This window comes from Panulirus ornatus, chromosome 63, assembly GCF_036320965.1.
Source record: "Panulirus ornatus isolate Po-2019 chromosome 63, ASM3632096v1, whole genome shotgun sequence".
NCBI lineage: Eukaryota > Metazoa > Arthropoda > Malacostraca > Decapoda > Palinuridae > Panulirus > Panulirus ornatus.
In genome coordinates, this window is record NC_092286.1 from 21,459,873 (window position 1) to 21,486,770 (window position 26,898).

Genomic DNA, 26,898 nt, shown 5'->3' on the forward strand with positions numbered 1-26,898 from the left:
TAATTTACCAGGAATACTCAACAAATACTCAGTAAAATAGAAAATAATAAATAAATAAGAATGGAGTGATAAAAAAGATGAAAGCAAAACTTGGAAAAAAGGGGTGCAAAGATGAAGTATGGTGGTGAGATATGGTGGATAGTGGCAAGCCTGTTTGCAGATGATAGTGTGTTGTTTGCTGGGAGTGAATAGGAGTTACAGAAGGTTGTTAAAGTGTTTTATAATGTGTAAGTATAGGAAATTTAAGGTAAATACAAGGAAAAGTAAAGTAAAGGTATCTCAAAGGAAACAGAGTGAAAGCATTGATTTTGTAAAACCATGCAGAGTGAAAGAAGAAAGTGTACTAAATTGTGCTTTGGATATGTGGGAAGAAAGACTGAAAGAGGTGAGAGAATTTGATGATTTAGGAGCTGTCTTGGGTTAGTTTTGAGATAAGGAAGGAAAGATAAGGGAGAGAGCAGTACATAGTGGAAGAGTCATTGGGTCCCTTATTGGAGAAAGGTGTAAGTATGTAAGTGAAGAGAGGACTACGCAACAGCATAGTCCTCACAACCCTGAACTATGAAGCTGAAATATGGACATGGAATGAATCAGAGAGGTCAAGAATCCACGCTGTGGAAATGAGTTATTTGAGAATAGCACGTGGTGTGACTAAATGGAATGAAGAAAGAAATGAAGGGGTGTATGAGAGACATGGTATGGCAGGGAATGCAAATGGAATGAATTGTGGAGTGGTAGAATGGGTAAAAAGTAATACTTTGAGGTAGTTTGGTTATGTTAAAAGAATGCAAGACTGGGAGATTACAAGGAGAGTGTATGATAGTACAATTAAAGGGGTTAGTGCGAGAGGAAGACCAACTGTGATATGGGCAAACAGGGTGGAGGAATACTAGAGGGAGAGAAATGGTAGAAGAATGCGTGGAATGGTGTATCTGAGGGAAGCATGTAAGGACAGGGATAAGTAGAGACTCTTTTGCCGTGGACATCCCTTGATGGGAGATCCCAGAGGGAATGGACATCCGAGATATAGATAAGACACAAGAACTAGGTGTCTGGCTCAGCAGTAAAATCATTACTTTGACCACACCTTTAGGGTGATTATTTGTTTATAACTGGTACATTACTTCAAAGGTTTTTGAATACTTACTTTGTGAAAAGACAGGTGCTTTCAAAACAGTAAGGAAAAACATATAAGAAACGAAGTGAAAATGGGTCATCTACCTATTCTATCTATATCTCTAATGCCAGTTACCACCTGGAACTCCCTCTTGGGGAGGCCACAGCAACAGTCTCCATAACTAGTGAACTCAAGTGCTGCTTCTTGGACTTTAGTGCCTCACTCTTATCATGCCAACTCTACTGCAGTGTTTACAGAGGCTCCTACCTACTATTCTTACTGACAACTTCTTCCTTCTGTTCCTGCCTAATGTTCCTACCTACTACTTCTACCTTATGTTTCTACCAAATGCTCCTGACGAAATGTTCCTACCAACTACCACTATCTATTGCTCCCCCCATTTTGCCAAAAGACAGGGATATCTGCAAGATATTCCAGAGTTATGATGAATGAGTTGCATGGGTTAATTGTTGTCAAGTGTTATGTATGACAAGGAGAGACTGTATGTTTATGGTCAGAATGCCAGAAAGCTACCTGGGTCAGAGGAGTGCAACTTGAAAACCATTGAAGAGCTGATTAAATACACAGCCATTACTAGCTCTCCTGATACCCAGGCAGGTAGTACTAGGAATGTTTCCCCCTGGTTGTTGACTGTCTAGCAACTACGGCCTACCTGTGTCATGCCACAGTAAGTAGATGTTGTGTATCAAGTGCAATGATAACAAAGCAGTTCACATGCCAAGAACTACCCAAAAATGTTATATGACTGAAACTGATATGAAAGAACATGCTGACTTGCAGCTGTGGTGTACAACAAAACAAAAGAAAGAATCATATACAAATGTAATAAGCTCAGAACATAGTTCATTGGATAAGATACACTGTTTGGTGGTATACAAAACTATCTCATCATTTGACAAACATGTCAGTCATGAATGCTTATAACACAAGCAAGAAACCAGCACTGTTTTGATCTCAGTTGGCTGACACCAAATACGTCCATGTGCAGTGGCTGCTACTGGACATGTGTGAACACACCACACACGCTTAACAGAAAGACTTTTTATTATGCCATTCCTACCCACAAAAATTTTCCAGCATCACCACCAGAGAAGCAATGTTTATCCTAACAAAAATAAAATGCCAAAAATAAATGAAGTTGACACAATATAAGTGTAAAGACTGAATTGGCACTGTGAATTTATCAAAATTTTTAAAGAGTAACACATGTTGTGTGAATACCAATGATACAAAAATGAGATAAGTGAAAGTTGGTTACCATGAAATGGAAAATGAGAGCAGTTTTCATTTTGTTTTATACAGATATGAATAAAAAGGCTGACAGAAAGGCAAATCTTGTATTTGTTTTTGGCTGTGCCTTCAATAATTATCAAAAGTTCTACTAAAATGTTTTGTGTTCTTTTAACATAATATGTTATACAAACTCTGCATCAGTAAATACATTAGTTTGAAATGATTACTGTATATGTAAAGTAACAATAACACAGTGTAAATCAGTTCACAATACCCATGATGAGGATATAGTAATATAGTAAATATAAGATTCATGGAAGGAAAAAATTATATAACCTGCCTTCTTATAAATTCTAAAATCTGCGACATCAAATGACAGTTAAAACAACATGGATTATAAAAGCAAAGTTCTATATCAGTGTGATGTAACTTATAAAACATAATCTCAAGGGAATAAACAAAGATGTGACAACAATTAAGCAGCAAAATTTGATAAAATGCACTAGTTACTATTAGTGTTTGTGGAGAAAAGAATTACAGACAGAAAAAAGCCTACCCCTACTTCACTTGCCTTCAAGAATAACAGCTGCTGTACACCTATGGAACATAGCATGTACAACAGGGGTGCTTCAAAATATCCAATAAATTCAAAGCTTTGTTTTACAGCTAAGTAACTTCATTTTTACAAAACTATTATATATCAATTTCCTAAAAAAAAAAAACTATGTTCAATTATTTCATAATATTGATATAATAGGAATCTGAACATTATAAAATAATCCGCAAGTTATTATCATGACTATGTTACCTGTAAATGTATGACATTTCCGTTTTACATCACTGCATGACTGGGGTCAACTTGACCCTCTCCAACTCTTTTCAATTCAATACCTGAAGGAATAATATAAATCAAGCGTACTGGATGCAACTGTATTATACATATCTGATAAGTGATGCAAAAAACTAAGATCACTTTGAAGCAAAATAATAAAAATTTTGCAAAAAAATAGCAACTTATAAATGGAAACATGTCTCCTTTAAATCAACACGAAATGCCACTATGAGATCTACTTTACCACATGAGTGACATGTTACAAAATAAACTTCAGGTCATACAAATTCACAACACAACTTGCATTGTGCACTAGTTTTTTATCTTTATTCCTTAGGCACAATGAACATCCTGAACTTTTCTTTGAAGGAACAGATGCAGTAACTTGGTCCTGTACTGAACTCCATGAAGCAGCACCAGCATTCCTGGATTCCCTGTACTTGTGACTCAAAGCCATGCCCAGTTCAAAAAGAAAAAGTAGTCTCCTGTGACTCTTACCCCTGTGATGACCTGCACATGCACATGTGTAGAGAGCAAATGTATTGTAGCACACTAGATCAACCAAGTTACACCAAACAGGAACATACCATCTCTTACTCGTGTATTTGACAATGTATGTACCAACTGTTACAATCATTCAATTTCTTATATTTATGCCGACTCAACAGTAAAAGCACATTCTTATTTTTCTTGGCTTTATATGACACTATTTGTACCCCTTCTTCACTATTGGTGAATACACTTTTAAACAATTTCTTCTGCTTTACCTCCCGCAGTTCGTTTGGCACTTCCTCTCTGTTACCACGAATAGTTCCTACAAACAAAATCTTTTTGTGATGCAAGCTAACTAATTTCAAGCTGGTGAAAAAACTCACACTCTTGAGAATTTTCTATACATCCATCTAACAGCAAGCAAACAGCAGCAAATGTATCCCTACACAGTCTACGGTTTCGTGCAGCTGCGTTATCAAAATGAATCTGTAGATGGCCATGGTTTTGGGAAATATAGGAAGCATAGATGTGGGATTTCACAACTGCCTCTGCTTGATTTTTGCTTTTGTAAACTCCTCTTAAAACATACAAGCCTAGATAAGCATGAAGATCAAGCGTCAATAGTTACCAGTCACTGTTCATCTGTTTTCCTTGCCTGTTTTTTTCATTCATAATAGTAGTCATCATATTGATGTTGAAGATAGGTCAAAAGTGGAAGATGGGACTTGAGCTATCCTACTGGCATCATATGAAGTAATTCCAGTATGTGTTGTCAAAACATTTAATGAAGCTGTATGACCTTGTATGGGAGGGGCTGTCAAACACCATTTATCTCCTGATGGTGCATACATAACTTCATCATTTCTTCTTACAGCAACTGATATCGTAGCACTAACATCTGTTAAACAATCATTGCCAGTAATACCGTCATCTGTATCAGAACTGTCAATTGATGTGTCGCCAGGAGGAGGCATAAGTTTGTCATCACTTATATCTTCCAATTCTTCATCTATATCACTGTTGGCAAATTATCTATTATCATTATACCTGATCACCATTTCCTACATCAGCGAGGTAGCACCAGGAAACAACCTAAGAACAGCTCATCTACTCATATACACATATATATACATAAATGCCCATACAAGCACATATACATATATGTACATATGAACATACATACATATATATAAACATACACAGATATATACATATATACGCATGTACATATTCATACTTGCTTGCCTTCATCCATTCCTGCTGCTACCCTACCCCAAAGGAAGCAGCATCGCTATCCCACCCCCTGCTTCAGCGAGGCAGCATCAAAAGCCACAGGCCTTTCAATGGTTTACCCCAGATGCTTCACATGCCCTGGTTCAGTCCACTGACAGCACATCGACCCCAGTATACCACCTCATTCCAATTCCCTTTATTCCTTGCATACCTCTCACCTTCCTGTATGTTCATGCCCTGATCACACAAAATCTTTTTCACTCCATCCTTCCACCTCCAATTTGGTTTCCTGCTTCTCCTTGTTCCCTCCACCTCTGACACATACATCCTCTTTATCAATCTTTCCTCACTCATTCTCTCCATATGTTCAAACCATTTCAGCACACACTCTTCTGCTCTCTTTCAACCACACTCTTTTTATTTCCACACATCTCTCTTACCCTTTCATTACTTACTCGATCAAACCACCTCATACCACATATTGTCCACAAACATTTCATATGCAACATATCCCCCCTCTTTCATATAACCCATGCCTCACAACCACAGAACATTGCTGGAACTGCTATTCCTTCAAACATACCCATTTTTGCTCCGAGATAATGTTCTCTCCTTCCACACATTTTTCATCGTCCCCTCCCCCACCCTGTGACTCACTTCCGCTTCTATGGTTTCATCTGCTGCTATGTCCACTCCCAGATATCTGAAACACTTCACTTTCTCCAATTTTTCTCCATTCAAACTTACACCCCAATTAACTTGTCCCTCCACCCTACTGAACTTAATATAATAACCTTGCTCCTATTCACATTTACTCTCAACTTCTCCTTTCACACACTTTTCCAAACTCAGTCACCAACTTCAGCAGTGTCTCACTCAAATCAGTCACTAGAGCTGTATCATCAGTGAACAACAACTGACTCACTTCCCAAGCCTTCTCATCCCAAAAAGACTGCATACTCGCCCCTCTAATATATCCCTAATTTGTTGGTCATTCCATTTTTTTGATGAGATATGTTAGAGGTACAACAACATGACGTGAAACTGCCAGAACTTTAAGATCCAAGCACTTGCTTATCGAATGTGTTCAATATGCATACTGTTCTGGTTATGTGATATGTGTAAAGTGCTGGAATAAAAGATCCAATATTTGCATACATAAATGTTTTGTTTATCAGAGCATTTCTAATAAATTCCTATAGTCCTGCATTATTGCACCAATTACATATTTTGTACTGCTCATATTTAGAAGATAACATTCATACATTTCAAATAAATAACTAGGGGTAAATTGGACCCCAGTCATGCACTGATGGTGAATTGGTCCATAACATGCCAAATCAAAATTGTTGAGAGTTACAAAGGCATTCACTGAAAGAGAATAATAAATTACAAAAAGTCACAAGGTGCAAATGTTTAAGCACCTAAATGAAAAATATTGAAAGTTTTGGCACTGCTGGGGTCAATATGACCGCGTTATGTATCCACGGTTTAATGAATGTCCAATCACTAACTTTAAAATCATAGTGTAAAAAGTACTCAAATCTCACAAAATCCTATATAATATACAAAAGGGGTGACACATAATTCAATCAATATCCATTTCAGTGCTCAATTTTCCAAGATTCCTGTTCTTAAAATCTCTGTACAGGTACACCACCAATTTTCCGGCACTCTTGGTTCCAGAGCCTTGCCGAATTGACCATTTTGCCGGACAAACCATTGTCACGTAACAATAATTCAACACACCTCTAACGCACTAATCATACATCTCTCATGTGTCTAAAGTATACCATGGACTGCTAGAAATTAAAATCAAACAAATATTAAATGTAAACCAAATAAATAAATGAAATACATTATACATTCATTTTTTCATTTTATTTCAAGCGAGAAGTTTCAGTTTTCTAAATTGTTTCTTACATTTTTCATATGTATGTATATGTATATGTGTGTGTGTGTGTATATGTGCGTATGTATGTGTATGTATATATATATGTATATATATATATATATATATATATATATATATATATATATATATATATATATATATATATATATATATATATTTTTTTTTTTTTTTTTTCCAAACTATTCGCCATTTCCCGCGTTAGCGAGGTAGCGTTAAGAACAGAGAACTGGGCCACTGAGGGAATATCCTCACCTGGCCCCCTTCTCTGTTCCTCCTTTTGGAAAATTAAAAAAAATTGAGAGGGGAGGATTTCCAGCCCCCCGCTCCCTCCCCTTTTAGTCGCCTTCTACGACACACAGGGAATATGTGGGAAGTATTCTTTCTCCCCTATCCCCAGGGATACTTATGTATATCTCGCTTTTTAAACAAGGTATTCCCAATCATCAGTCCTTTTTCAGCACATAAATCTACAAGCTCTTCACCATTTCCATTTACAACACTGGACACCCCATGTATACCAATTATTCCCTCAACTGCCACATTACTCACCTTTGCATTCAAATCACCCATCACTATAACCCGGTCTCGTGCATCAAAACCACTAACACACTCATTCAGCTGCTCCCAAAACACTTGCCTCTCATGATCTTTCTTCTCATGCCGAGGTGCATATGCACCAATAATCACCCACCTCTCTCCATCAAATTTCAGTTTTACCCATATTAATCGAGAATTTACTTTCTTACATTCTATCACATACTCCCACAACTCCTGTTTCAGGAGTATTGCTACTCCTTCCCTTGCTCTTGTCCTCTCACTAACCCCTGACTTTACTCCCCAGACATTCCCAAACCACTCTTCCCCTTTACCCTTGAGCTTCATTTCACTCAGAGCCAAAACATCCAGGTTCCTTTCCTCAAACATACTACCTATCTCTCCTTTTTTCACATCTTGGTTACATCCACACACATTTAGGCACCCCACTCTGAGCCTTCGAGGAGGATGAGCATATATATATATATATATATATATATATATATATATAAATATATATATATATATATATATATATATATATATATATATTCCCTGGGGATAGGGGAGAAAGAATACTTCCCACGTATTCCCTGCGTGTCGTAGAAGGCGACTAAAAGGGAAGGGAGCGGGGGGGCTGGAAATCCTCCCCTCTCGTTTTTTTTTTTTTTTTTTTTTTTTTCCAAAAAGAAGGAACAGAGAAGAGGGCCAGGTGAGGATATTCCCTCAAAGGCCCAGTCCTCTGTTGTTAACGCTACCTCGCTATCGCGGGAAATGGCGAATAGTATGAAAAAAAAAAAAAAAAAATATATATATATATGTATATATATGTATATTATCCCTGGGGATAGGGGTGAAAGAATACTTCCCACGCATTCCTCGCGTGTCGTAGAAGGCGACTAGAGGGGACGGGAGCGGGGGGCCAGAAATCCTCCCCTCCTTGTATTTTTTAACTTTCTAAAATGGGAAACAGAAGAAGGAGTCACGCGGGGAGTGCTCATCCTCCTCGAATGCTCAGACTGGGGTGTCTAAATGTGTGTGGATGTAACCAAGATGTGAAAAAAGGAGAGATAGGTAGTATGTTTGAGGAAAGGAACCTGGATGTTTTGGCTCTGAGTGAAACGAAGCTCAAGGGTAAAGGGGAAGAGTGGTTTGGGAATGTCATGGGAGTAAAGTCAGGGGTTAGTGAGAGGACAAGAGCAAGGGAAGGAGTAGCACTACTCCTGAAACAGGAGTTGTGGGAGTATGTGATAGAATGTAAGAAAGTAAATTCTCGATTAATATGGGTGAAACTGAAAGTTGATGGAGAGAGATGGGTGATTATTGGTGCATATGCACCTCGGCATGAGAAGAAAGATCATGAGAGGCAAGTGTTTTGGGAGCAGCTGAATGAGTGTGTTAGTGGTTTTGATGCACGAGACCGGGTTATAGTGATGGGTGATTTGAATGCAAAGGTGAGTAATGTGGCAGTTGAGGGAGTAATTGGTATACATGGGGTGTTCAGTGTTGTAAATGGAAATGGTGAAGAGCTTGTAGATTTATGTGCTGAAAAGGGAATACCTGGTTTAAAAAGAGAGATATACATAAGTATACGTATGTAAGTAGGAGAGATGGCCAGAGAGCGTTATTGGATTAGGTGTTAATTGACAGGCGCGCGAAAGAGAGACTTTTGGATGTTAATGTGCTGAGAGGTGCAACTGGAGGGATGTCTGATCATTATCTTGTGGAGGCTAAGGTGAAGATTTGTATGGGTTTTCAGAAAAGAAGAGTGAATGTTGGGGTGAAGAGGGTGGTGAGAGTAAGTGAGCTTGGGAAGGAGACTTGTGTGAGGAAGTACCAAGAGAGACTGAGTACAGAATGGAGAAAGGTGAGAACAATGGAAGTAAGGGGAGTGGGGGAGGAATGGGATGTATTTAGGGAATCAGTGATGGATTGCGCAAAAGATGCTTGTGGCATGAGAAGAGTGGGAGGTGGGTTGATTAGAAAGGGTAGTGAGTGGTGGGATGAAGAAGTAAGATTATTAGTGAAAGAGAAGAGAGAGGCATTTGGACGATTTTTGCAGGGAAAAAATGCAATTGAGTGGGAGATGTATAAAAGAAAGAGACAGGAGGTCAAGAGAAAGGTGCAAGAGGTGAAAAAGAGGGCAAATGAGAGTTGGGGTGAGAGAGTATCATTAAATTTTAGGGAGAACAAAAAGATGTTCTGGAAGGAGGTAAATAAAGTGCGTACGACATGGGAGCAAATGGGAACTTCAGAGAAGGGCGTAAATGGGGAGGTGATAACAAGTAGTGGTGATGTGAGAAGGAGATGGAGTGAGTATTTTGAAGGTTTGTTGAATGTGTTTGATGATAGAGTGGCAGATATAGGGTGTTTTGGTTGAGGTGGTGTGCAAAGTGAGAGGGTTAGGGAAAATGATTTGGTAAACAGAGAAGAGGTAGTAAAAGCTTTGTGGAAGATGAAAGCCGGCAATGCAGCAGGTTTGGATGGTATTGCAGTGGAATTTATTAAAAAAGGGGGTGACTGTATTATTGACTGGTTGGTAAGGTTATTTAATGTATGTATGACTCATGGTGAGGTGCCTGAGGATTGGCAGAATGCATGCATAGTGCCATTGTACAAAGGCAAAGGGGATAAGAGTGAGTGCTCAAATTACAGAGGTATAAGTTTTTTGAGTATTCCTGGTAAATCATATGGGAGGGTATTGATTGAGTGGGTGAAGGCATGTACAGAGCATCAGATTGGGGAAGAGCAGTGTGGTTTCAGAAGTGGTAGAGGATGTGTGGATCAGGTGTTTGTGAGAAATACTTAGAAAAGCAAATGGATTTGTATGTAGCATTTATGGATCTGGAGAAGGCATATGATAGAGTTGATAGAGATGCTCTGTGGAAGGTATTAAGAATATATGGTGTGGGAGGCAAGTTGTTAGAAGCAGTGAAAAGTTTTTATCGAGGATGTAAGGCATGTGTACGTGTAGGAAGAGAGGAAAGTGATTGGTTCTCAGTGAATGTAGGTTTGCGGCAGGGGTGTGTGATGTTTCCATGGTTGTTTAATTTGTTTATGGATGGGGTTGTTAGGGAGGTAAATGCAAGAGTTTTGGAAAGAGGGGCAAGTATGAAGTCTGCTGGGGATGAGAGAGCTTGGGAAGTGAGTCAGTTGTTGTTCGCTGATGATACAGCGCTGGTGGCTGATTCATGTGAGAAACTGCAGAAGCTGGTGACTGAGTTTGGTAAAGTGTGTGAAAGAAGAAAGTTAAGAGTAAATGTGAATAAGAGCAAGGTTATTAGGTACAGTAGGGTTGAGGGTCAAGTCAATTGGGAGGTAAGTTTGAATGGAGAAAAACTGGAGGAAGTAAAGTGTTTTAGATATCTGGGAGTGGATCTGGCAGCGGATGGAACCATGGAAGCGGAAGTGGATCATAGGGTGGGGGAGGGGGCGAAAATCCTGGGAGCCTTGAAGAATGGGTGGAAGTCGAGAACATTATCTCGGAAAGCAAAAATGGGTATGTTTGAAGGAATAGTGGTTCCAACAATGTTGTATGGTTGCAAGGCGTGGGCTATGGATAGAGTTGTGCGCAGGAGGATGGATGTGCTGGAAATGAGATGTTTGAGGACAATGTGTGGTGTGAGGTGGTTTGATCGAGTAAGTAACGTAAGGGTAAGAGAGATGTGTGGAAATAAAAAGAGCGTGGTTGAGAGAGCAGAAGAGGGTGTTTTGAAATGGTTTGGGCATTAGAGAGAATGAGTGAGGAAAGATTGATCATGAGGATATATGTGTCGGAGGTGGAGGGAACGAGGAGAAGAGGGAGACCAAATTGGAGGTGGAAAGATGGAGTGAAAAAGATTTTGTGTGATCGGGGCCTGAACATGCAGGAGGGTGAAAGGAGGGCAAGGAATAGAGTGAATTGGATCGATGTGGTATACCGGGGTTGACGTGCTGTCAGAGGATTGAATCAGGGCATGTGAAGCGTCTGGGGTAAACCATGGAAAGCTGTGTAGGTATGTGTATTTGCGTGTGTGGACGTATGTATATACATGTGTATGGGGGTGAGTTGGGCCATTTCTTTCGTCTGTTTCCTTGTGCTACCTCGCAAATGCAGGAGACAGCGACAAAGCAAAAAAAAAAAAAAAAAAAACATTATACACCTGCTCAGGACTGATGTACTCATCAGCTACGAGTTTCGCAAATTCATCCACATACTTGGCAGCTCCTTCGTGGTTTGCAGACCACTTTTCTCCGCACACTTTATTCATGGAAATTCCACGAGGCTTAGTCACGCTCGTGTTGTAATTTAAGTTATTTATGGAACAACTTTGCCTAGGCCATTATCATGCTACCTGACAAGTCCACTCCATCACTCTGACGCTGTGAAAACCATTCCATCATCACTCGATCGTCCTCAGTACTCTCACCATCTTTCAAAGTTTTTCTAATCGTCTTTTGCTTCTTGGAATCGCTGTCTGCATAGAATTTCAATATTTTCTCCCTTTGCTTCTTTATATCATAATTAGTTGATTAACTAATACTGTAGATGTCACACAGCTTATGCACCGAAACATCATGGTCCATTTTTTTCAACATTTCTACTTTATCTTGGATCGATATAGACTGGCTTTTACATTTGACATCACAACTGACACTCTCATATGTCTTAGAAGCCATAGCTGGGGTTAGATTTAAGCAAAATAAGCTAAGAATCTCACAGAATTGTGGTATCACCACCACCAAGTGCAGCGTAAAGAATGTAAATAAGAGTGCCCTACACACAACACCATCTGAGGCAGCCCAGGAAACTAGTCTGGTGGCCGTAGTAATTTCAAGTTCCCTCACATTATTCTGTCCAGACTAAAGGAAGTGCCGAACCATCAGTTGCCAGAAAATTGGTGGTATAGTATACCTGTACTAGGTCACACAACAGAATTTCATCATTCATATACACCACCATTACCAACCTTCAGTGCTACCTATTTATCTATCTAATAATCTATCATCAATGACAGCACCAAAATTCCATTTGTTGGATCAGGTGTACAGAGCTCTTAAATCACTTATGTATTTCCTCAAACCATGCTCAGTGTGAAAATGATTTTCCATACTTACACATAAGTTCTTACTCTTTCTCTTTGCAAATTCAGCAGATTCATCAAGAATAATGTCTTTATTAACACCATCTATACACAAAATGCTTCCACTATATCCACTCCCAAATTATTCCTCTAACATCATCTGAAGTATTTCTAGACCTAATTAATTCTCTCATTGAATCTCTTCATATCTTTCAAATTTTACTTTTCTCACTCAGACCATTAAAGCTGAAGGAGAAGTTTTGCAAGGAAGAAAAGTGGTCTACTGAAATCTTTGCTGAATGGAAAATAACCAAATGTACAGTGAGCACAAAACTTACGTGAGGAAGTATTTTTCCTAATTCTGTTGAATGGATACAAAAAACAATTCTCTATAAGTTAGAACAGGTAAAGAAAAAAAAATACAGGTAATCACCTATTATAAAATTCACCTCTGAAACATGAAATATATGTCAGGTTAACCATTCTTCAGTAGAATACTGGAGGACTCATCAAATTACTTAACTGCCCAACAAATAGTGAACTTGGATGTAAAACTTAACTGAACTGTGGAGACACACAAGTACATAGACTCAGCCATGTATACCAAGGCAATACAAAACTTTTTTTCTACTTTGAATAAGCAAACCAATTAAAACAAAACTGGCTATCTTATGCAGTATCAGGACAGATAAAGTAAAGAATGATGATAGGTGTGATGATGTGAATAAATCTGAATTTACACAATTAAACACATCCATGATGCAAAAAATTCCCTGTTACATCAAAAAGCACTTTTTTGTAAGTTTACTTGACTGGCTATAATGCTTTACTATCCATACATTCATCTTTAATCCACTCTAAAATTCAAAAGCTCCAAATCTCAAAACAATAAAACCTGAAAAAAATTTTTCTTGTATGTTTTGAAAAAAATAACAATCATGTCTTCCTCTTCATCCTTCTTTATCAATATCATGTCTCCTAATTAAATTTCCTTTACTATTCAAACACCCAATGACCAAATGATTCACACATATGTGTAAACATTTAGTGACCACTTGACTTTTCAGCAAATGATGTTTCTTCCTGTGGTTCCCTTTCTCCCATGACAGCTCTCCTCTTTAATCATATTCAAACAGTATATTCCCGAAATAGTGTAGTATAAATTCTAACACTCCTTTCTTCCCAACAAATACAGTCGTATCTCATTCCTACCTTTTCAATGCTTTCCTACATAAGCTACTCCCTGAGTGACTACTTTGCTGAAGAAATGCATATCCTTCTTAAATACATTCTTAAAAATGAACTATATGGAAACTTTTTAATCTCTCCGTTAAACATGCTAATATTCAGATTCATTTAACTGTTTCTGAATACAGGTGAGTCTTTGACACTTAGTGGTTTGGAAATGTGTAGTGACCAATACGTGAGGAGGATTCTGTGTACACTACCCTCCTCTGAAGTGAAACATATCCTTAAGAGTCTTTTGCATATTTTTCTATATAAAATATTTGAATATTGTCATATCACTGATATCAATTAGATCCTAAAAGATATTACATACCTCTGTATCTTGCAGATTAAGGGCAAGTGCTTTGTGATGAGTGATCAGAAGAGTAGACTCATATGCTGGCTCACCAGTATTGGTTACTTCTACATCCAGGGACACAATATCATGTTCCCCAAGCCTCAGAAGGTAATGATTTTGGGATTCATGTTGCTCCAAGTTAAGGCTACCTGTTACATTGAGGTCACTCACACATATATCATCATCTCCACAATCTTTTGCAAAAGTTCCCTCAAAGTACCTAAAACAATAGAATTCAGAATTAATGAATCTTCCTGTACTATTTTTTTTTTAAGCTATTCAGTTAATCTTGGTGAGGTTAAGAAATCATAACAAAAATGGTCTCAAATGGAAGTCTGAAAATTCTCCTTTCCTGTTTTTCATACTTGTTTGCCATTTCCTGTATCTGCAAGGTAGTGCCAAGAACAGCCCCCTCTCTTCAACCTGGCTCATCAGACCTTCCCATTGTTTCCCCTGGGCTGCTTCATATGCCCTGGTCCAGCCCAGTGATATAGCACATCACATCCTATATACCAAATTTCTCTATTTCACTCTATCATGAGCAAGCCCTTCTTCCTCCAGCATGTTCAGGACCCATGCACTCAAAATCTTTTTCACTCCACCTTCTGTCTCCAATTCAGTCTACCTAATCTCTTCATCCCCTTCACTTCTCACTTATTCTCTCCATATGTCCAAACCATTTCAGCACATCCTCTGTAGCTCTTGCACCCATACTCTTTTTATTACCACTCCTCTCTCTTACCCTATCATTACTTAAACTATCAACCCTCCACACACCACATACTGTCCTCAAACATTTCATTTCTTGCACATTCAACCTCTTCTATACATTTTTCATTTATAAACTATGCCTCACATCCATGTAACACCATTGGACTGCTATACATTCAGACATAACCATTTTTGTTCTCCCACTATTTCCACACATTTGTCAATATTCCCAGAACCTTTGCCCATCCAATACCCAACTTACCCACCCTATGACTCCAACAGCTGTACCCCTTAGCACCATAAGCTACAACATCATGCCACTGAAATTTCTCCACTCAACTCCCAGTCTCAAACCACAAAAATCATCAGAATGTGGCTCAACCTCCATGTAGGAGAGTGAGCAAGGTAACAAAGTGAGGGTATATGAAGAGTTTGCCTGAGAAACATGGTTTTAATGGGCTCAAAGCTGATCTTTAAGCAAACATCCTCATTTTTCTTCACCATGTAGTCAGACCAATGTAATTTACACGGGAGGAGGATCTAATTAAGGGAAAAGTGCCTGAGGTTACCTCCAAAAGATGACCATCTATGAGAAAGAACTTTTGTTGAGGTTTCAGCATGATTCCATCTTTCCAAAGCCACACATTTTTGCAATGAAAGAAAGCATTTAGGTAAATACATAGCGCTAAATTAATGCTAAACCTCTACAAATCTGTCATCTGATGGCTTAGCAGGGAATACGTTACATGACCTTACATGTGGAATACTTTCTCAGGTCTTGCATCTTGTATATCAATGGTTAGCTGATCACTGTTCTCTGAATCAACTGTGAAATTATTGCATATGAACTTGAAATTTGGGAACTTGGCTTAAAATTTTTTAGCAATAATGTTAGCTGTGCATTTCCAATACTAACTCATCAAAACTGGACAAAACATGTGATCTCATCACAAAGAAAAAGCTTCCAAATGATCTAACTAAAAAATTCCCCTCTCTCCTGAGAGAATGTAGATCACTGACCCTATTTCCAGTGGCCAGCCCTTCAAAAAAAATACGATTTCCAAAGTCAAATCTTTCAAAAGTGAATTAACGTAGTCTGCTGTCTTGCAACAAATCCAATACCCTATCCAAAACCCAAACCAATTCCCACCTAACATAGCTTGATCTCAATGAAAAAATGCCTTAGACTCAAAAAAAGGTCCTCTACTAAAGCCTTTCACAGCTCCTGGCACCAAATTACACAAGTTATGGTACTACTCATGCATCACATGAAAAGTACTGGTACTATTCCTACTGCTTCTTCAAGTGTCATATGACATTTTTCTGGCTCCTGCCATCATTTAGAATTGCAGATGATGCTTGCTTCCATCAATCTCCATGATACCATTAAAAGTCTATCTTGAGAGAGTGGGCTGTCAGAAGATATTTAACAGTGTACCATATACGAGACTGATTATGAAGCAAGATCACCAAGAAGGAATAAGGAGACACTCCTTCATCAAAGAGATAATCTTAGTGGGAGGGTACAAAGGACGCATGTCAGAGGAGCCTTTTCCAAATGGGTTGAAGTGAACAGCAGGGTCCTGAACCATTACTCTTTTCATAACTTGCCTGAAGGTATGGGATACTCCCTGAGTATGTTTACAGATGATGCAAAGGTCAAGAAGGAAGTGAAGAGTGAGAAAAATTGCATTAGTTTACAAGGGGACCTAATCAGACCCCAAAGTTGGTCTGAGGCATGCATGGTTGATGAAATTCAATCCTTGCAAAGTGAAAGCGGGACAAAGTGAAAGACAGTCTCAATATGATAATCACCTAACAGGAAATAAGCTTCGAGGTTCAGTGTGTGAGAGGGACTTGAGAGTAGGCATCTTCCCTATGCTGTAGCCAGAATCCCATATCAAATAGCTTTCAAGTGTATGACTAAGAGATGCTTAATAAGCTATTCATATCCTACATAAGACCAAAACTAGAATATGCTTCTCGAGTTTGGTCAACACACCTAATGAAGCACAAAGAAGTAAAAGGAAAGGTCCAGAGGATGGCAACAAAGATGGTACCAGACTTAAGAGAGCTATGCTACAGAGAAAGGCTGGAGGCTTTAAATTTCCCCATCTTGGAAGAGAGAAGACTGTGAGGCGACCTGATCACAACCTTTAAATCTTTAAAAGAGATCGACAAAGTGGGCAATGGCCATTTCTTTGGGGGACATAGTTTTAGAGCAATCACATGACAGAACATGAATTCAATTATGAAACTTGTAAATAAGGATGTAAAGGAATACTTTTACAGTGTAAGAGAGGTGGATGAATGGAACAGACTGATTGAGGACAAGGTTAATGCAGACAACATACATAAATTCAAGAGGTTGTTTTATAGTAAAGAATACTCCAGAGATGGGGCACCAACAGTGTAAAACTCCCTCCTGGCACAGTACAAAATGGGTAATTACAAATTGGCAATTAAATGCTACAGCTGGAAAAAAATATGCATCTCAGCAACCCAAAGACCATCAAAGAGAGAGAATACTTCACCTGAACATGTCAGATTTATATACTCATTATTGTAGTCATTTCTCTCCTCTGCTGTTGTGCAAGCAATGGGATATTTCTTGGGGAATATTGGGGTTAGATTATTTTATTATACTTTGTCGCTGTCTCCCGCGTTTGCGAGGTAGCGCAAGGAAACAGACGAAAGAAATGGCCCAACCCCCCCCATACACATGTATATACATACGTCCACACACGCAAATATACATACCTACACAGCTTTCCATGGTTTACCCCAGACGCTTCACATGCCTTGATTCAATCCACTGACAGCACGTCAACCCCGGTATACCACATCGCTCCAATTCACTCTATTCCTTGCCCTCCTTTCACCCTCCTGCATGTTCAGGCCCCGATCACACAAAATCTTTTTCACTCCATCTTTCCACCTCCAATTTGGTCTCCCTCTTCTCCTTGTTCCCTCCACCTCCGACACATATATCCTCTTGGTCAATCTTTCCTCACTCATCCTCTCCATGTGCCCAAACCACTTCAAAACACCCTCTTCTGCTCTCTCAACCACGCTCTTTTTATTTCCACACATCTCTCTTACCCTTACGTTACTCACTCGATCAAACCACCTCACACCACACATTGTCCTCAAACATCTCATTTCCAGCACATCCATCCTCCTGCGCACAACTCTATCCATAGCCCACGCCTCGCAACCATACAACATTGTTGGAACCACTATTCCTTCAAACATACCCATTTTTGCTTTCCGAGATAATGTTCTTGACTTCCACACATTCTTCAAGGCCCCCAGGATTTTCGCCCCCTCCCCCACCCTATGATCCACTTCCGCTTCCATGGTTCCATCCGCTGCCAGATCCACTCCCAGATATCTAAAACACTTCACTTCCTCCAGTTTTTCTCCATTCAAACTCACCTCCCAATTGACTTGACCCTCAACCCTACTGTACCTAATAACCTTGCTCTTATTCTCATTTACTCTTAACTTTCTTCTTCCACACACTTTTCCAAACTCAGTCACCAGCTTCTGCAGTTTCTCACATGAATCAGCCACCAGCGCTGTATCATCAGCGAACAACAACTGACTCACTTCCCAAGCTCTCTCATCCCCAACAGACTTCATACTTGCCCCTCTTTCCAAAACTCTTGCATTTACCTCCCTAACAACCCCATCCATAAACAAATTAAACAACCATGGAGACATCACACACCCCTGCCGCAAACCTACATTCACTGAGAACCAATCACTTTCCTCTCTTCCCACACGTACACATGCCTTACATCCTCGATAAAAACTTTTTACTGCTTCTAACAACTTTCCTCCCACACCATATATTCTTAATACCTTCCACAGAGCATCTCTATCAACTCTATCATATGCCTTCTCCAGATCCATAAATGCTACATACAAATCCATTTGCTTTAGATTATACCAATAAAAAAATAATAATAATAGTAAGGAAATTCTCTTTAACTGTTTTTGCTCAATCTGCATTCACCAAAGGCTTTTGCTCAAACTGAACAGGACCACTTTCACCCAATCTGTGATCACCACCAGGTTGCTTCATAGAACCACCCACTCCTGAATGATCATTGCTCACACTTTTCCCGACGCACGTCTCATTTTCTGTTACCAGACTCCTTGCTTATCACAGATCAGTGTCCTCCTTATTTTGTTTAATCATGTTACTACAAATGTGTTTCAGTAATGATTTTATTATGGTTATTACTTTTTGTAAGCTGGATCGCCATTTTCTGTATTTGCGAAGTAGCACCAAGAACAGATGAAGAAAGGCTTTGATATCTACTATCTTTTGTTGGTGTACTTTTGATAATCAAAGGAAAAATTTAGCTGTGGTGTAGTTTTAAGCATGAGAATGTTTTGGTAAGAGAGCCTACAGTTGACACTAGGGCTGTGTATTCATGCCACGCCCTTACCTTGCAGCCTTCCATCCCTTCATACATAACTATTTGCAATGTTTAATTTCAATTTGGTGGGAAAGTCAAGTACTGGAGGGTTGTTTCTTTCAGCAAGTTGTTTAATATGATTCTTTCAGTTTGGGGGGGATTAGCAGATTGTTTAGGATAAGTCCCTCACCCTCACCTCCACCTTCCCCATCCACTTCATTTCCATGTGTATTTCCTGTTCATGTAATTTTTATTCTGGTTGTTTTCTGGTCCAATCTTCCCGGAATAATAAGCATATGGGCCCCATAGAAGGGAAGTTATGCTAAAGGTAGGAACTGGAATGGTATCATGTTAGTATACAGCAATGATACTAACTTGATCCTGGGTTCTGAAATTCCAGGCAATCCCCAATGACCTTGGCTGATGTTTGGTATGGTAATCATATAGCTCCCAGTTTTATGGATCTGAGAAAAGGACTGCCTACTTTATGGAAACTTTGTTCAATTACAGAGCTAGAGACTTGGGAGCTTCTTGCAGGTGAAAATCACCTAGTCTAGACATGATGGGATGGATTGATTCATTGGCAACCATAATGTGACCAATATACTTTGATAAACTGAGGAACAAGGCTGCCCCAAGGAGTTTAAAAGCTAAAGTAATTCCTAGCATGGTAAAAGCTATTCTCTAAACAATGAGGTTTAATCATAGGAGCTTTTTCCTTGGGGCACCTTTGGCTGCAGTATATTTACCTTATTCTTCTCAATGCATGACTGAGATCATCTTAGCTCTTTATACTGGAAATGAAAAAAGCTAATGCTGAGGCTAGTTGCTGCAGTAGCAAAGCCTTAATGGTAAGTTCCATTTTTCTAGTTTGTTCCAATATGTTCTTTCCATTTGGATGATACACCCACTTTGTATTCATTCACATATGAGGTTAACAATTGTTTGAAGGCACCATGTCCTCCCTCCACATTTCAAGACATTCTTATGGTCCTTTTGGAGAACAACACACAATGGGATGTATAACTGTTCGGACACATTTAGTGCTGTCTGTGACCAGCATTTTTTGTTTCTGATTCTACCACAGGAATTGCCTATCCCTCCTATGGACTGCTCTTGCCCTACAGGCAGTACCATGTGAAGTAGTCCCTCAGTACACATAGGTGGAGCTCCTAATATATCATGAGGATCTTGCTACAGCAAGATATCCTTTATCCATCAGCAATCGTTTGGGGATTTCAGTTAAAACACATATATGATGAAAAAGTAAGATCAATCTTTTTTCACATGTTCACCATTTCTCACATTAGCAAGGTAGCACATGGAACTCATAAAGAAACAGCCTACATTCTCTAGCTGTCATATAGTATGCACTGACACCAATGCCCCCTTTACAAAACCAAACTGCATGGACTTCTCTGTTCTTTACCTTTATCAAACAATGCACTGCAGTTCAATCCATTCAAGAGGATATCATCCCCTTTATACCACATCACTCCAGTGTTCACTCTATCCCTCGCACACGCCACATTCTCCTGCACATAAACACCCAGAACCTTCAGACCTTCCCATGGTTTACCCTGGCTGTTTCACATGCCCTGGTTCAGTCCACTGACAAGCGCATCAACCCCAGTATACGACATCATTTCAATTCACTCTATTTTGTGCATGTCTTTCACCCTCCTTCATGTTCAAGCACAGATCACTCAAAATGTTTTTCCCTCCCTTCCACCTCCAAATTGGTCTGCTTCACCTTTTTCCCTCCACTTCAGACACATGTATCCTCTTTGTCAACCTTTCGTCATTCTCTTCACGTCTAAACCATTTCAACACACAATCTTCTGCTCTCTCAACCACAATTTTTCTTTATCACATCTCTCTTAACCTTTTATTACTTAATCAAATCACCTCAAACCACATACTGTCCTCAAACATTTCATTTCCAACACATCCACCTGTACTCTGTACAATCCTATCTATAGCCCATACCTCACAACCATATAGTATTGTTGAAACTACTATTCATTCAAAGATACCCATTTTTGCTCTCCGAGATAACATTCTCTCTTACCACAAAATCTTCATTGCTCCCAGAACCTTCGTCCCCTCCCCCACCTAATGAGTCCCTTCCATTTCCATTCACTACTAAGTCCACTCCCAGATATCTAAAACACTTCGCATCCTCCAATTTTTCTCCATTCAAACTCACATCCCAGTTTACTTGTCCCTCAACCCTGCTGAACCTAATAACCTTGCTCTTATTCACATATACTCTCAACTTTCTCTCTTCACACACTTTTCCAAAGTCAGACACAAACTTATGCAGTTTCTCACTCAAATCAGCCACCAGTGCTGTATCATCGGCAAACAACAACTGACTCACTTAACAAGCCCTCTCATCCCCAACAGACTGCATACTTGCCCCTCTCTCCAAAACTCTTGCATTTACCTCCCTAACCACCCCATCCATAAACAAATTAAAGAACCAGACTGACCCTCACTAACTAATCACTCTCCTTTCTTTCTACTCATACATATGCCTTACATTCTTAATAAGAATGTTTCACTGCTTCCAGCAGCATACCTCCCACACACATACTCTTAAGACCTTCCACAAAGCATCTCTACCAACCCTATTGTATGCCTTCTCCAAATCCATAAATGATACATACAAATCCATCTGTTTTACTTATTATTTCTCACACACATTCTTCAAAGCAAACACCTGGCACACACATCCTCTACCACTTTTGCAACCATACTGTTTCTCCACAGTCTGGTGCTCTGTACATGCCTTCGCCCTCTCAATCAATACCCTTCGCCCTCTCAATCAATACTCCCCATACAGTCTCATGTGAACACAACAAAATTATGCCTCTGTGGTGTGAACACTCACCTTTATCCCCTTTGCCTTTTTACAATGGCACTATGCATGCATTCCACCAATCCTCAGGCACTTTACCATAATCCATACATTAGAATATCCTTTCCAGCTAGTCAACAACACAGCTACCCCTTTCTTAATAAATTCTACTGCAATACCATCCAAACCCGCTGCCTTGCCGGATACCATCTTCTGAAAAGCTTTCACTTCCTCTTCTCTCTTAACCAACCATTCTCCTTGACCCTCTCACTCTGCACTCCACCCCGACCAAAACACTGTACATCTGCCACTCTATCATACAAACCTTCAGAATACTCACTCCACTTCATCACTATTTGTTACTGCCCCCTTCACCAATGTTCCCATTCGTTCTCGTCTTATGCACGTTATTTACCTCCTTCCAAAACATCTTTCTATTCTCCCTAGAGTTTAATGATACTCTCACCCCAGCTCTCCTTTGTCCTCTTTTTCAACAATTGCACTTTCTTCTTGACCTCCTGCCACTTTCTTTTATATATCTTCAAATCATTTGCACTCCTTCCTTGTATTTATCGTCCAAATGCCTCTCTTTTCTCTTTCATTAACATCTTTACTTCTTCATCCTATGAATCACTACCCTTTCTAATCTTTCAACCTCCCACCTTTCTCATCCCATATGCATCTTTTGCACATGCCATCACTACTTCCCTAAATACATCCCATTCCTCATCCACTCATCTCATATCATTTGCTCTCACCTTTTGCCATTATACACTCAATCTCTTTTGGTAATTCATCACACAAGAATCCTTTCCAAGCTCAATTACTCTCACAACTCTCTTCTCCCCAACATTCTCTCTTCTTTTTTGAAAACCTCTACAAATCTTCACCTTGGCCTCAACATGATACGGATCTAACATCCCTACAGCTGCCGCTCATCATATCAACATCCAAAAGTCTCTCTTTTACATGCCTATCAATTAACACATAATCCAATAATGCCCTTTAACCATCTCTCCTAATCACGTAAGTATACTTTTGTATATCCCTCTTTTTATATAAGATATTCCCAATCACCAGTTCTTTTTGCACAGAGAACTTCACAAGCTCTTCACCATTTCCATTTTCAACACTGAATACCCCATGTGCACCAATTATACACTCAACAGCCACATTACCTGGTCTCATGCACCAAAGCAGCAGAGACACTCACTTCACTTCTCCTAAAACACTTGTCCTGCATGATCTTTCTTCTCATGACCAAGTGCATAAGCACCAATATTCACCCATCTCACTCCATCCACTTTCAGTTCTACTAAAATCATATCTAGAATATATATATATATAAGTAACGTAAGGGTAAGAGAGATGTGTGGAAATAAAAAGAGCGTGGTTGAGAGAGCAGAAGAGGGTGTTTTGAAATGGTTTGGTCACATGGAGAGAATGAGTGAGGAAAGATTGACCAAGAGGATATATGTGTCGGAGGTGGAGGGAACGAGGAGAAGAGGGAGACCAAATTGGAGGTGGAAAGATGGAGTGAAAAAGATTTTGTGTGATCGGGGCCTGAACATGCAGGAGGGTGAAAGGAGGGCAAAGAATAGAGTGAATTGGAGCGATGTGGTATACCGGGGTTGACGTGCTGTCAGTGGATTGAATCAAGGCATGTGTATGGGGGTGGATTGGGCCATTTCTTTCGTCTGTTTCCTTGCGCTACCTCGCAAACGCAGGAGACAGCGACAAAGCAAAAAAAAAAAAAAAAAAAAAATATATATATATATATATATATATATATATATATATATATATATATATATCTTTCATCTTTCTTTCAAACTATTCGCCATTTCCCGCATTAGCGAGGTACCGTTAAGAACAGAGGACTGGGCCTTTGAGGGAATATCCTGACCTGACCCCCTTCTCTGTTCCTTCTTTTAGAGAATTAAGAATATAACGAGAGGGGATGATTTCCAGCCCCCCGCTCCCTCCCCTTTTAGTCAGAGCTCCCTCCCCTTTTAGTCACCTTCTATGACACGCAGAGAATACGTGGGAAGTACTCTTTCTCCCCTATCCCCAGGGATAAAATATATTTATATATATATATCCCTGGGGATATGGGCGAAAGAATACTTCCCACGCATTCCTCACGTGTCGTAGATGGTAACAAAAGGGGACGGGAGCGGGGGGCTGGAAACCCTCCCCTCCTTGTATTTTAACTTTCTAAATGGGGAAACAGAAGAACAAGTTACGCAGGGAGTGCTCATCCTCCTCGAAGGCTCAGACTGGGGTGTCTAAATGTGTGTGGATGTAACCAAGATGAGAAAAAAAAGGAGATAGGTAGTATGTTTGAGGGAAGGAACCTGGATGTTTTGGCTCTGAGTGAAACCAAGCTCAAAGGTAAAGGGGAAGAGTGGTTTGGGAATGTCTTGGGAGTAAAGTCAGGGGTTAGTGAGAGGACAAGAGCAAGGAAAGGAGTAGCACTACTCCTGAAACAGGAGTGCTGGGAGTATGTGATAGAATGTAAGAAAGAAAACTCTAGATTGATATGGGTAAAACTGATAGTGGTTGGAGAGAGATGGGTGATTATTGGTGCATATACACCTGGGCATGAGAAGAAAGATCATGAGAGGCAAGTGTTTTGGGAGCAGCTGAGTGAGTGTGTTAGTAGTTTCGATGCACGAGACCGGGTTATAGTGATGGGTGATTTGAATGCAAAAGTGAGTAATGTGGCAGTTGAGGGAATAATTGGTGTACATAGGGTGTTCAGTGTTGTAAATGGAAATGGTGAAGAGCTTGTAGATTTATGTCCTAAAAAAGGACTGGTGATTGGGAATATCTGGTTAAAAAAGAGAGATATATAGAAGTATACATATCTCAGGAGAGATGGCCAAAGACCGTTATTGGATTACGTTTAATTGATAGGCGCGCGAAAGAAAGACTTTTGGATGTTAATGTGCTGAGAGGTGCAACTGGAGGGATGTCTGATCATTATCTTGTGGAGGCGAAGGTGAAGATTTGTAGAGGTTTTCAGAAAAGAAGAGAGAATGTTGGGGTGAAAAGAGTGGTGAGAGTAAGTGAGCTTGGGAAGGAGACTTGTGTGAGGAAGTACCAGGAGAGACTGAGTACAGAATGGAAAAAGGTGAGAACAAAGGAGGTAAAGGGAGTGGGATGTATTTAGGGAAACAGTGATGGCTTGCGCAAAAGATGCCTGTGGCATGAGAAGCGTGGAAGGTGGGCAGATTAGAAAGGGTAGTGAGTGGTGGGATGAAGAAGTAAGATTATTAGTGAAAGAGAAGAGAGAGGCATTTGGACAATTTTTGCAGAGAAATAATGCAAATGACTGGGAAATGTATAAAAGAAAGAGGTAGGAGATCAAGAGAAAGGTGGAAGAGGTGAAAAAGAGGGCAAATGAAAGTTGGGGTGAGAGAGTATTATTAAATCTTAGGGAGAATAAAAAGATGTTTTGGAAAGAGGTAAATAAAGTGCTTAAGACAAGGGAACAAATGGGAATTTCAGTGAAGGGGGATAATGGGGAGGTGATAACAAGTAGTGGTGAAGTGAGAAGGAGACAGAGTGAGTATTTTGAAGGTTTGTTGAATGTGTTTGATGATAAAGTTGCGGATATAGGTTGTCTTGGTCGAGGTGGTGTGCAAAGCGAAAGGGTTAGGGAAAATGATTTGGTAAACAGAGAAGAGGTAGTAAAAGCTTTGTGGAAGATGAAGGTCGGCAAGGCAGCAGGTTTGGATAGTATTGCAGTGGAATTTATTAAAAAAAAAAGGGGGTGACTGTATTGTTGACTGGTTGGTAAGGTTATTTAATGTATGTATGACTCATGGTGAGGTGCCTGAGGATTGGCGGAATACTTGCATAGTGCCATTGTACAAAGGCAAAGGGGATAAAAGTGAGTGCTCATATTACAGAGGTATAAGTTTGTTGAGTATTCCTGGGAAATTATATGGGAAGGTATTGATTGAGAGGGTGAAGGCATGTACAGAGCATCAGATTGGGGAAGAGCAGTGTGGTTTCAGAAGTGGTAGAGGATGTGTGGATCAGGTGTTTGCTTTGAAGAATGTATGTGAGAAATACTTAGAAAAGCAAATGGATTTGTATGTAGCATTTAAGGATCTGGAAGAGTCATATGATATTGTTGATAGAGATGCTCTGTGGAAGGTATTAAGAATTTATGGTGTAGGGGGCAAGTTGTTAGAAGCAGTGAAAAGCTTTTATCAAAGATGTAAGGCATGTGTACGTGTAGGAAGAGAGGAAAGTGATTGGTTCTCAGTGAAAGTAGGTTTGCGGCAGGGGTGTGTGATGTCTCCATAGTTGTTTAATTTGTTTATGGATGAGGTTGTTAGGGAGGTGAATGCAAGAGTTTTGAAAAGAGGGGCAAGTATGCAGTCTGTTGGGGATGAGAGAGCTCGGGAAGTGAGTCAATTGTTGTGCGATGATGATACAGCGCCAGTGGTTGACTCAGGTGAGAAACTGCAGAAGCTGGTGACTAAGTTTAGTAAATTGTGTGAAAGAAGAAAGTTGAGAGTAAATGTGAATAAGAGCAAGGTTATTAGGTACAGTAGGGTTGAGGGTCAAGTCATTGGGGAGGTAAGTTTGAATGGAGAAAACTGGTAGGGAAGTGAAGCGTTTTAGATATCTGGGAGTGGATTTGCAGCAGATGGAACATGAAGCGGAAGTGAATCATAGGGTAGGGGAAGGGGTGTAAAATTTCTGGGAGCCTTGAAGAATGTGGGGGGAAGTCAAGAAACATTATTCCTCGAAAGCAAAAATGGGTATGTTATGAAGGATTAGTTGTTTCAACATACGTTGTACAGTTGCGAGGGTGGGCCCTTTGGATAGAGTTGTGCGCAGGAAGGGTGG

At 39.7% G+C, this 26,898-nt stretch overlaps 1 protein-coding gene across 1 annotated transcript in view; it reads right to left on the reverse strand.

The window, feature by feature from the left end:
- Nucleotides 1-26,898, reverse strand: part of LOC139745968 (uncharacterized) — a 172,783-nt gene that overhangs the window by 86,663 nt on the left and 59,222 nt on the right. The window contains exon 5 of the mRNA XM_071656708.1: nucleotides 14,002-14,245. Coding sequence (XP_071512809.1) covers nucleotides 14,002-14,245 — 244 coding nt within the window. The remainder of the gene's footprint in view (nucleotides 1-14,001; nucleotides 14,246-26,898) is intronic.